A 12865-nucleotide genomic window follows, 5' to 3' on the forward strand; every position below is an offset into this window, starting at 1 on the left:
CAAGCAGCGAACAACACGTGGCGAGTAGCAAACGCTGACAGCCCGCCCATGACAGGAACCGAACTAAGCCCAGGGTTCGTGTAACCCCAGCTACTCTTCCCCTTTTAACTGGTCTTTGTGTCCCTTCTCATGCGTGAATAGTGGAAAGTACAAAACATATGCATGAACAAGGGGACACAAGTTCTTTGGAAGGCCAACAAAAAATAACAATGGCTCTTCTGAAAAGGCCATAGGAAATTTTAATTCTTTGAAAGGATAAAAGTGGTTAAGCGGAGGACCAATTTGGAGCCATTCTTTGGGCAATTTACTCAAAATAAAAAAGGGAAAAAAACCAAAAAAAAAAAGAAAAAGAAAAAATGCCGAACGGTATTGTTTGGGAAGAAAATAGTACGGAAGGGGGGCTTTTAAAAAATGCGTATACACCTCATCGATCAATCGTAGCATTAACATTCAGGAATATATTTCATTTCTTTTTTTTTCTTATAATCACGATTAGTTCCTTTTGAAGATAACTTTTCCTACTTTAACGAAAAATGAGTTTACATGGGTAGTAATTACCAGTTGTGTGAGTCACACTGGGATGTTTTTTTTTTCCTGTTTTTCTTTTTTTCCTTTTTATCTACGCCTGCCACAACACATTTGTGTACACAAGGGAAAGGGAGCTACCATGTCGCACGGGAGAGAAAAGCGTTACTTGTGCGTAACACCTACACCAAGGGGGATGACCAGAAATACACAAAAATGTATGCAGATAGGGCGTTCCCATCATTTTAGTTCATTTTCCTTTAAGACAGCAAAGTTAAGCAAAGTGGAGGACGTCGTTTGTACGGGTACATCCCTGCGCCAATTTGTGTACACAGGGCGTTAGTGAATTTTTTTTTTTTTTTCTTAAAATGGCAGTTTGTCCTCCCCAGCAGGATGTCACCAATACCTTTGCCGGCAAGACGCACGATATATGGGTGAACATACTGGGGGGGAGATTCCTCCCCTTCTCCACCCACGTCCACTCTTTGCTTAAAAATAGGGTAATTATGGGTAAAAGACTCAAAATGATTCTTCTTCGCCAAAAGTTCCAACGCAAATAGTAGAAAAATCGCATCGCAGTTTCGTTTGGCGCAAGGTACAAAGTGGATGTGCATCCGCAGGGGCATTATTATGTTGGTATTTTTTTTCTCCTATATTTTTTTTTTTTTTTTTTTCTCGCAATTATGCCATTCTTTGTCTCCTGCTTTCCAAATCGAGGGGCGATGAACTGGAATGAATGGTGCGTGACTGGCGCAGAAGTGTATTTCCGCGCGAGTGTCTTTGTCCTCCCGGTCTATTTGGCAGCTTTGCAATTTAGCAATATTGATATTTCTTTCGGATCATAGTTATGGATGTCCCTGTGCGGCCGCGCATACCAGTGAAAGACCCTTATGTGACTTTCGTAGGTCCCCCTCCCCCCACCTATGCGCGCACACACATCAAAACACACTCCTCCTGGGGCCTTGCGCGCGCTGCACGAACATACGCCTCCCGTTTGCATAAAGCGAAACTTGCGAAACAATGAAATCGGGGAAGGATAAAAATAAACAGAAAGAGGATGCACATTTGTTGAAGGTAAAGGAACTTAGGGAAAAAATCGAATCTCTAAAAAATGACTTAGGTGAGGGGGAGGTGCGTCTCCTGTAGGTGGTACCCATGACGCTCTGCAGTGAGCATGTCGTCTTCCTGACCTTGGAACACTTGCCCATCCGATCTGCCCGTCCGATCTGCCAAACTTCGTAACTAAGCCACCCAAAAAGGCTACCCTCCGCGTGCATGCACTTATATAGACAAATGAGCACACACCCATTCATCCCCTTTCCTACCTCCTCATACCTGCGCAGCCGAAAAAACCAAACTTATCAACACGCTAAAGGAGCAAAGAGAAAACAAAATTGAAAACATTAAGAAGCTGGAGGTAGAGAATAAAGCTAACTATGAGCAGTTCCTAACCGAGTACCAACAAATCTTAAATCAGTACAGAAGCATCGAACGGGAGATCCTCGACGTGTTAGCCGATTTGAAAGTTCTCTCCGAAAGATCGTACAGTGAAATATGTAATTAATATGCACGAATGAGTGGAGTTTTTTTTTTGCCTCTTCTCCATTTATTCTTTTTTTTTTTTTTTTTTCCTCTTCCCCATTTATCCATTTTTTTTTTTGTGTGCATATGTTTTACTCCTTAACTCCATGCAAAAAAAAAAAATTAACCGAACAGTAGAGCTTAGACAAGAGAAAGACAACATTCTCGTGAACAAAAATTTAATCCTTGAGGAAAAAAAAAAAGAATTCCAAGGACGGATGGAAAAGGTTGCGCTAGAAGTGGTCAAGCATTCGAGCATGCTGAACGTAAGAGCTTCTTTACCCATTTAGTTGCCGCGCATAGGTTATGCGCAACACCAAATGAAGAAAACTTCCTAACGGTTACTGCACAACTTTCCCCCCGTTCTCTTTTTAAGGACGTCCTTTTGAAAACAGAAGAAATTTTTAAAAAAACCCACGTCCAATATCAGCATGAGGCAGGTAAGCAAAGCACATGGTATATTCTCCACTTCACTTAGCCAATTATTTGTCCTCCTGCGCTCCCTTTCGCGTGTGCCTATTCACCCACTTATGACCACCACACACCACCCCTTCTACAACAGACCTAAAACCACTGCTAATAAGACTGCAAAGTATTGGCAAACGATAAGGTGACCAGAAAGCGTGCACATGTACTTATCTTATATACCATTTTTGCTTCCGGCGCTACTTCTCCCGGCCGCTACCCATCCCCGCTCCAACGAATATGCAAAAAAATTATAGCGTATACACTCCTGTTTACTGCAAAGCTGTGTGTATTTTCTTTCACTTATTCGCGCGTGTGGCGGCCACGAGACGCCCCTTCGAATTGGCTTCTGCCCCATTGTTTTAAGCAATAACTTGGTAGGTGGCAATGCCCACAAGTGGGGGTAACCGTCTGGCTAGTACTCACCCCCCGCGGATGCTCACGTACACGCGTTTGCATCTTCGAAGCTTCGAAACGTAGCAACTTAGCAGCATCGCATCAGTGGGTGGACCCTCATCGCTCGTGCACACTTTTTCGTAAAAACCGCGATTATTTTTTTTTTAAAATTAAGTCCCGTTCCGTTAATAAATTCATAAAAAAAGGGGAAAAAAAAAATCACACGTTCACGCGTGGATACACCCACATGTATTCTATACAAGAAAATATATACACACATGTGGTAGGACAACATACATTGTGCGCTGGAGGGGACTACCGTTAAAACGGGGTGAGTATCCGAATGGGAGTGCATATGCATGCAACAATTTGTGTGTGCTTTCGATGCAGGAAAAAATCGCGTGGGGATGAAAACAACCCAACCGATTAGCACATATATCTTCTCCGATACACGTCCCCCTCAGACTACAGACGGCGGAGGAACAACCCTCTAATGTTTCAATTCGGCACTTAAGATGTTTGTGGCCTCCTTCGACTCAGGTAAAGACTTGACATTCTTTCCAGCGTCTTCTTTAGAGTCTGTGTGCAACTCCATTAATTTGGAAATATCCAATTTGGGTCTCTTTAAGATCTTCACTTTTCTTATTAAAACGTTCTGTAGGGGGTATATTTTCTTGCACTGTTTTTCTACTTCCTTTCCAATCGATTCGGGAATAAACTTTTTCACAAGATCTTTTAGTAAAACTTTACTCGCTTCAGCATTCATGATGTCTACCATTTTTTTTCTTATTTTTTTAATTTGACTCGTCTGTGCGTAGCAGGTAGTTTTTGTCTGGTTTGGTCTCTTCTTCGTGAAAGCAATGCAAAACATTCTCAGCTGGTAGTTGTCAATCGTCTTTACGTCTGTGTATCCTTCAATTAGGGTGTATCCCTTTCTTATCAAGGAGCATAACTTGTCCCTCGTTATGCTGAGACCGCAGAAATCCGTGTAGCAATCTCTGTTGATGATGTGGTCACAACACAGTTTTATTTTCTTGTGAGCTTGGTCCTCGTCATTGTTCAGGTCGGCCAGGTTCACTTCGTAAATTCGTCCCTTCAAGCCGTCCGTGGCCAACTCTGCGCGGGGGTGAATCGCCAGAAAAAATGGGAAGCAAAGTGAAGTGCGGTAAAGTGACGAGCGGCAAAGTGAAGGCGCTCAAGAAGTCAAACACAACACTGAGCAGACACCACAACCGAGGGGATGTCTCCCACTGGCAGGTGTCCCCTTTCGCAGGAACAGGTCAGCAAAAAGTTGCACACATAGAAATGTCGGGGCTGCACCATGGTGGGCCAAAAAAAGAAAAAGAAAAAAACGCCTTCACAAAGAGCAACGGACACATCAAACAGGCTATCTCCAGCATATCCAATCGACATAACATCAGGAGAGCTCATCTGTCGATACATTGTGAGACATCACGCACCGCTGGCATAAACCATATGCCGCCACAATTCCGTATGAACAAAGGAAAAAAAAAAAAATTAATTATACAATTTGGCTAGCTCCACGTATACATGGCGCCCTCGCCACAACTTCTCCGGGGACTTACTTTTTCCAATGGTTTTCGTGACTAAGGTTTTTCCGAAATTTCTGACCAAAAACATTTTGGGGGCCTTCAGGTCATACCACTCCTTCTTCGTAAAAACATCCGTGACCTTTTTCTTTCCTCCTTTTTTTCCCTTTGAGGTTCTTTTGTTTTTTCCTACCGCCATTTTGTTTTCGCCAGTGGCTTGGTAATGTTGGAAATGGGAAGTTTTGGGAAGTTGGGAAATGGGGATGTTTGGAAAGTTGAAAATTTGCAAAGTTGCAAAGCTGGAAGGTTGAAATACGCTCGATGGAAAAACTTGTTCAAGCTATGTTATAGTTATAAGTTTGCGCGAGAAGCTAAAGTAAAAAATTGACTACGATACGTTTGCAAATCTTCGTCACAGTGTTGCTTATTCTGTAGGCGCAGAAGTACATACGTGACTGTACTACAACATGTTGAATTCTCTTTTACATAATTTACCACGCCACAGGTGAATACATACATGCGTACAATATATAAGGAACCCTTCGCGCATGCCATAAATCCGTGTGCTGTGAAGCTTCTTATACCTATGCATATATGTATGCCTTTTTTTTTATGACCCCCACGCGCGATTTCGCAGTGTGACTCTTTTTTTATTTTGGCCTTTTCCCCGAATAATCCAGTTCTCATCACACCAAAGCTTTGCGCCGCCCAATTGATGTGCTTCTTTTTTTTTTTTTTTACCTTGTGCCTTCAACAGAGTTTGGCTTATCTCCAGGTCACCACTGCCCCTTCATCATTCCTTCCTTTTTAGCAGTGAAAGGTATATAGATACTTTCTCAATGTGGTAACAGCACTGTGTTCATTTTTTTTCTTCTTTTCCGCTTAAACATCACCATGCAGGTGGTGATAAAACTAATATACCCACTGCTCCGCCGCACCCCGTGGTACATAAAATATAGTATATATGCCTCTTTTTTTCTCGCAACATCTACTCATTTCGCGGTGATAAAGGGGTATCATATAAAAATGTATGCACCCTGGGAGGTTGGTGGGGTTGCCCTAGCCCCCAAAAGTTAGAAAAAAAAAAAAGAAAAATCCTCTTTTCATGAACCTTCATTTTATGCCATGATTTGGGTAGACTTATTCCGAACGTTTTTTAATTTTTTTTTTATCCATAAGAAGACTTTTTCACGTTTATGCGAACGAGGTGCTTGGCAAAGCTGTGTTAGAAATATAACACTTCCGAGGCCAGCAAAGGAAACCCGTCACCATTACTGTCGCTGCTGTTTTCCTGCCCGGGGAGCGATTAAAAAAGTTAAGGTATCCCCCAAACTGTGGGAAAAAAAAAGTATAATTCATCATCCCATCATATATTTTTAAATTAAGTTTTACGACAGCACCTTTTTTATGAGTAGCTAAGCGAAACCGGCTGGGTAGGTAAGCATAATCCTCCCCCGCTCGTTTGCTACATATCATGTAAGAACAGTGCCAAGTTAAAAGTAGGACACATGGAGGTGTCATTTTTTTTTTCTGAAAGGGTGTTACATCAGGGTTTACACTGACCTGATTAATGCGCAGAGGAGTTATGCGTATATATAAACGTGTTGCCCTATACACCTGTTGCACTTCATTCGTTTATCTCGAGATGGATCTCCAAACGTGGAGCTTGCACAGACGTAAAAGGTCGCTGTTGCTCGGCGGAGACGGGCTACCTACCCCTCGTTACCGAGTATGCGCACCTCAGCTTTGGTCCAATCCTTTAAATAGTTTTTTTACAGAATAATCATATATACTATAAATATATACACAAATATATACATGGACGTCGTTTTCTTTTTCCTTCGGTGAGAACTGCCACAAGTTTTGTTGCAATCAGTGGAAAGACAAACAACGCCCTCTCCCTCTCCCCTTTTTGAGGATAAAAGCTTTGCGGGCTGAAGAAGTTCAACAAAAGGGAGTGGTGAAATTTTCTTTTTTTTTGTGTTGTCTTTTTTTTTCTTTTCTTTTGCATGCGTTGTGCACATATTTGCGCATGTTTTGCGATACGGTTAAACTTAAAAAATTAAAAAAAAAAAAAAGGCGTCAAATCGGTGTGCTTTAAGTAGGACTTCGCGTATGACCACCTTCTGGTCTGTGTTGTCTCCCCGAACAAAGGGTTCCGTTGAATGACCCCAGGGGGTTTCACTACTCGTGCGGATTCCCTTCAGCATTCTGCTTGTTCTATGTAGTGATTGGGGCAGGCGTTTACTTCTTTTTGGCCTTCAACAATTTCTGTTTAGCTTCTTCTTCGGCCCTGCGGGAGAAGTGGAATGGGTCAGCGGCATGGGCAAAGGAAACAGGAGTAGCACACATGAATATAACACAGAAGCAACTGGAAAGGTACATATACATGTAAGGCACATGAGCACGTTCATAGTGTATCCACACTAAAAGGTCATTTCCGATGTCACATGTATCTATGCGAAGACATTATTGAAGAAAAATAAATTGCCACTCAAGCGTAGTCCACTTATGTGTTCACTCGTGCCGCGAATGACATGGGGTGCAGAGCTGCTGGCGTACTTTTTCTTCTCGGCCATCTCCTTTTTAAAAGCTTTTTCTTCTTCCGTCATTTCGACGGGCCCCTTCTTGGCGGCCTTGAGCGGCTTTTTCTTTCCTCCCTGCGCCGGGAAACAAAAAAGGTACACAAAGGGGTTATGAGAAGGTATGCACACGTGTGTAACGTCCGTGCGAACAGTTGCCCTTCCCCGCTTTGTCAGTTCAGTGACCCTTTGTAAGGCAACTCAGGGCGAAAATTAACCTGTACGTTTAGCGGCATTCTGCGGGAAATACTCGGAACGGAGAGGCAGCGTGGAAAGGGAAACAAAATGTGAACAGAGGAAGGCCAAGACGAGAAATAAATCGGACGAGAGAAATATCCTCGTACTGAAATATTTTAAAAGGGTCTCTTTCTTTTGCGTCGCGCTGCTCGGCTTTATTCTGTTTTTTTTTTTCTGGTGCTACCGCCTTCGCTTAAGGTATAACAAAAAGATATACGTATATGTAACGGAAAGGGAAAAACGCTTGGAAAATTAAAAAAAAATATTTTGCGTGCCTCCTGGGTGAGAAAACGTGAGTGCCTTCGCAATTGCAAAACTTTTTTTTTTTTTTTGGGGGACGGGGGGGAAGGGGAGTCCACAGTTCCTTGAATACGTTTTATACATTCGTGTTGATCGGTACGTATAAAAATACATATATGAACGTATTATCCATTTCGCGTTTCGTCGCGTCGCATCCGTGCGTGCATTTGTATTTATGGGTGACCGTCGCTGAACCTTCCCATTTCCCAACAAAATAGAATATACGCTTGCCTTCTCACCGTTTCGCAACGTTTTTTTATTTTATTTCGTTTTTTTTATTTTTCTGAGAAAGGAAAAAGTTCACCTCGGCAAAATTGCGCTCGCAAAAATGAGGAAATTTTTTCTATTTAAATGGCACATCAGACGTAGTACATACGATTTTTATTTATCCTAAGTTTTCTGCTCGTCGAGCCCCTTAACCATTGGAAGAGATATGCCTTCCCGTGGTTTTATACCCTCTGTGGGCATTCCTACCGCTGTGCATGTATTTTGGCGTGGATACTCGAGGAAATAACTGCCCCAAGGCACTCGCCCAAGTGCTCTTTAGCGAAGCACTTATGATCCGCGCGTGATTTGCGAATCTACAACGTATTATATCCATTTGGGACAATACCTTTACGTGTCGAATAGCAGCGAGACCCGCTCAAAAAATAAGCACAGTTATCTTAACGCATCTACATAGTAACCGCCTCAGAGTAAGAAAAACTACATCACGCTATTACAGTTGTCTCCACAAAGCAATCCTTGGGACCTTTCGGCAGGGGAGAGCACATACGTCCTATGAATACATAACCTCAGCGAAAGAAGTTACCGATACAGCATAATGCGAAGCAGTGTGCATGTGTTTTATTTGTACCGTGTCAGTTATGAACGTGTTTATCTACACACGGTGATCACTTCGACAGGAGAACTTTTTTCCTGACCGTAGCACACCTTAAGGGGGTTTCGCCCTGTTGTACAAATCAGACGCGCTGAGTTGGAAGCTGTCTGCGGATGTGAGTACCAACTATTTGGAGGAAAACCAAACGTTCCGGTGAAGGACACATACCACACATTTGTGCACCTATAGATGTACCTATTACGTACCTGTGCCTATATCTCTGTGTGACCATTTGGCTACCGATGTGTATCCATATTGGCATAAGCCAAATGCGCCCGTACGTTCACGAGCAAACATTATGGCATGCGCACGCAGCATGAACATACATGGTGTTCGTCTCCTTTTGATTTTTTTTAAAGAGACACAACGCTTCTGCTGCTTATATTCACTCGCCATTCGTGCGAAATGTGGGTGACGAGAGTTACGTTGCACCTGTGAAGTACATGGGCTGTGCCCCTTGTCAGGAATTCGCACATCTAGGTTCCCCCACCTCCCCGCCGTTCATTTTTTTTTTTTTTTTTTTTTTTTTTTTTTTTTTTTTCCCTCATCTGCCCGAACAGTGGTCACATTTTTGCTGACCCCGTCGCCCACTTCTACCCCTCCCCCACGCGAGCAATTATGAACGGACGAACAACAGAAGAAACAACTGCAGCAGGAATATGAAAGCTCCTTTAAAAAAGGCAAAGGAGGAAAGAGGCTACTACAGCTGCGTAAATTTCGAAAATTTATATAACAAAAAAAAAAAAAGAAAATCGAAATACTCGACATATAGAAAAAAACATTACAGCGATAGTGAATTGTTTGAAAAAAAAAAACTACAAATTAAGAAGAAAAATGGATGTCTCTACGTACAGAAGCACTACATCCCTAGCAGCAAGGACAATGACAGGCTGTACCTGTTTGATAAAATAACTATTTATAAAAATCACTTTGACAAGTATGAAGAAAAGAATGATGAGAAATTGTCCAATTTAAAGAAAATCCTGAAGATATATGAAAACGTGACGACAAACGAGAAGAAGAAGCTGTACGAATTGATAAAGTTCTTCTCCTTCACGCAAGGAGGATTTCAAAATGATAAACTCAGACAGAAGTTGTGGCTGCTACTGCTCGGATTTAACATCAATTTGTCGAAGGAAAAAAATTATAATGATCACCCGATATCCATCCTATGTATGAAACATAAGAGGAAATTTAAATTTGTCAATTCGGCTAAACACTTTAAATTAAAATGGATCCAAGAGGAGGATGGGGCGGCTCCTTGGCGCCCTCGTGAATGTGCCAAAGATGATTTGCGGTACAAAGGAGGGACCACTCCAAGGGTGGAGAGTCAAAATAATATTTACTATTATGATAATTTTTCGTGCCCCCGGAAGAAGGAATTTGTTTTCACCTACGGGGTAAATGATGAAGGAGGCCGTCGTCCCCCTTCGGTTGATCAGGGGGGACGGCCTCCCTCTGCCACAGGTGCCCCCCCGGAGGGGTGCCTATCAATGAAAAGAATGAAGTCAAGCCCCAAGGACGGAGTCCAATGTGGAAACAAAGCAGCTGCACATGATGGCCACTGGCGTAACCGCAGAAGCACGCGCGCGAAGAGGAGATTCTACCGGAAGCAAAAGGATGAGAAGTGTCACAGCGAAAGTCGGTCGGTGTCGCCGCCCCCCCCAAGCTTCTCGTCCAGGATATCCTCAACGCCGTCCTGCAGGACGGAACTGTTAGGTGTCCCTGCCTTGGAAGCAGTAGACCACTGCGCGTCCGAAAATTCGCTCTACCTATCGGACAGTTTTATTTCGTCCACCACGTCCTTCACCGCGTCGTCCGTGTCATCGTTTGCATCCAACGTTTCAGACGGCATGCAAATGGTGAGGAGCAAATCCAGAAGTAGGCACAAGAGGCCCATCCCCCCTCTGCATTTTTTCAGTAGCTCCCACTCGATTGACGGCGCACGGGAGGGGCACAACAAGGGGAGTAAAGCGCTCAGAAGGAGATGCTCGAGTAAGAGCGCAAGTGCCCCTCAAAGTTATGTCTTCCCAGGGAAGGAACAACCGAATGATTCGTTCCCCTTTTTCTCGGAAGAAAAGTACCCAAAAAAAAAAAAAAACAGAATTGTCAAGCGTGAAATAGAGAAAAAGGCTAAAAAATGTATCCAAAAGAAGACGAAAAAAATCATTCATTTTCTGCTGAACATTGATAAGGAGAAAAATAATTATGATAAAAAAAAAAACATAAAATTTATTATAAAATTGTTCAAGGTCATTTATAAAAACATGCTAGAAGTGGATCTCTACATAGTGGATTACATCCTTCGAAAAAATCAAACAAAAGAAGAGACCAATATTTTGTCTTACTTAAAATATAACATTGAAAATAACTACAACTTCAATTCAAATCTGAACAAATGGATTATTGACAGCGTGCTGTTGGACGAAAATGAGAGAGTGCAAGTGAAGAAGGACGTCAAGAGGAGTGTCAACACGTGGAATATACACAAGTACAGCATATACGAAATTAAAAAAAAGTATCAGTATATTTTGAAAAATGTCATCTGCAGCATTTTGTATAAACACTCGAACAAGATTTATTACGCGCAGGGGGTACACGACGTTTGTCTCGTTTTCGTCACGTTATATTTCCATAACTTTCTGAGGAGGTACAAAAAGTACGTCTTCTTGGAGCACTTCATATCGAAATTTGTTGTAAACAAAATTTGTGATTTGATTTTTTCAAAATTGAGAAGAAGTGAGTGTAATGGGGGCGATCCCCCGGATGGGTCTACCACACAGGGGTTGTTTGCCAAGGAGGGAGGTGCAATACAGAAGGAAGTGAACATCTCCTCCCCCTTTGGACATAATAATGAAGATGGTGAAGCGACTGCTAGGTCGCCACCCCCGAAGCGGAAGGGACCAATCATCGCAGGAGACATTTTCCAAAACAACATCTTCAACATGTTTCTCATGGAGGAAAAGTACATCGAAAAAATATGCCTGCTGAATAATATTAACCTCGAGAGGTACATAAAGTATAAAAAAAAGAAAAAAAAAAAAGAGTACATTGTATACCTCCTATGCGAGCGATTCCTCCTTTTTTATATGATTGATTATTTGACGTTGTCGCTAGACGTGTCTATTAACAACACCTTTAAGAGCATCGGCTTGTTGCTCAAGTATATGGACAAGGATGTCTACAACGTGTTCTGCCTTCTCCAAAAGGAGCAGCAGTATGAAAACATGAAATATGGGATGCGAAGTGAGAGGGCCAGTCTGGGTCTCCAAAGTCACAATGAGGAGGAGAGCGGCGCCAACAGAGGGGAAAACACCCAGAGTGACTCCAGAACTGATACCAACGAATTGGATAGTAAGAGGAAATCCCTCAAGATAAGTGGCACCGAATTCTTCTTCTGCCTAAGTTGGGTCGTAACGTACTACTCTCACGTTTTCACTGAGTTTGAGAAACTCGTTCGCATTTTCGACACACTCCTCTCCAACGATGGCATCTTCATAATCTATTTCACCAGCTCCATCATTTTGCACAAAAAGGAGGAACTCATACACATAGCCAATAAGAAGAAGAATGACATGCTCTACAATAATATGTACACAGAGACGCACTACATTTTTCAAAACATGGAATGGAAGAATATGAATGTAGACAATATAATTAAAAAAACTTACTACTATATGAATTATAAAATCCCACAGGATATGTTTTTGGAAAAGATAAGAAAGAAGATTTCCTTTCCTCCCTTCTCCCCCATTTATAGCTCCCCTTTCATTTTACACTACTTCAATTATCAGAGTGAGCGGGAGGAGTTGCGCAACAGGTCGGTGGAGAAGTCCATTTGGAGCTTCTACACATACAGGAAGGTGAGCAGTGGGGAGGAGCGTCAGGGGGAGCGGCATGATGAACGGAAGATGGAGCCGAAGCAAGATGAAAATCGGGAGACGCCGAACCAGCGGCAGCACCCGCAGGGCGAGGACCCCGCCGCCAAAGCGTGCACCCTGAACATCCCGCCGAACAAGATGAAAACGTACGACGAGTACATCCACGACCTGCTGAGAAATCAGCGCGGGGGAAACTCCAAGGAAAAGAGGAAGAACCCATTATGGAAGGAAGAAAAGCAGAGCAAAGACGACAACAACATTTATCTGCATTACCCATATTCAATTCTCTGCAACCACTTAGAAGTAAATAAAGAAATTATAAAAAAGCACCTTCTCGTGGAGGACTTCTTCCAATACGTGTTTTACGACTTCATCGTAAGCTACAAAGACATCTGCAACAAGCACAGGATGATACAGTCAAAAAAAAAATGCTACATCATTCAGTACATCAAAGTAAAGGGCAGAAGG

The 12865-nt window shown here is 42.5% G+C and overlaps 3 protein-coding genes across 3 annotated transcripts in view; 2 read left to right on the forward strand and 1 right to left on the reverse strand.

Moving 5' to 3' along the window:
- Positions 1-1545: 1545 nt before the first annotated feature.
- On the forward strand, positions 1546-2715 carry C922_02097 (hypothetical protein; the record flags this gene model as incomplete). Its single annotated transcript, XM_008817696.1, has 5 exons — positions 1546-1645; positions 1869-2072; positions 2242-2372; positions 2483-2546; positions 2669-2715. The coding sequence occupies 5 exons, from the start codon at positions 1546-1548 to the stop codon at positions 2713-2715; spliced, it is 546 nt and encodes a 181-aa protein (XP_008815918.1).
- A 742-nt stretch (positions 2716-3457) lies between these two features.
- C922_02098 (40S ribosomal protein S3a) lies at positions 3458-4716 on the reverse strand (the record flags this gene model as incomplete). Its single annotated transcript, XM_008817697.1, has 2 exons — positions 3458-4083; positions 4554-4716. The coding sequence occupies 2 exons, from the start codon at positions 4714-4716 to the stop codon at positions 3458-3460; spliced, it is 789 nt and encodes a 262-aa protein (XP_008815919.1).
- Positions 4717-9175: 4459 nt separating this feature from the next.
- Positions 9176-12865, forward strand: part of C922_02099 (hypothetical protein) — a gene marked incomplete at both ends in the record, with an annotated part of 4154 nt that continues 464 nt past the window's right edge. Inside the window, one exon of the mRNA XM_008817698.1 lies at positions 9176-12850. Coding sequence (XP_008815920.1) covers positions 9176-12850 — 3675 coding nt within the window. The remainder of the gene's footprint in view (positions 12851-12865) is intronic.

Source organism: Plasmodium inui (assembly GCF_000524495.1).
Source record: "Plasmodium inui San Antonio 1 unplaced genomic scaffold supercont1.7, whole genome shotgun sequence".
In the NCBI taxonomy this organism is placed as follows: Eukaryota; Apicomplexa; class Aconoidasida; order Haemosporida; family Plasmodiidae; genus Plasmodium; species Plasmodium inui.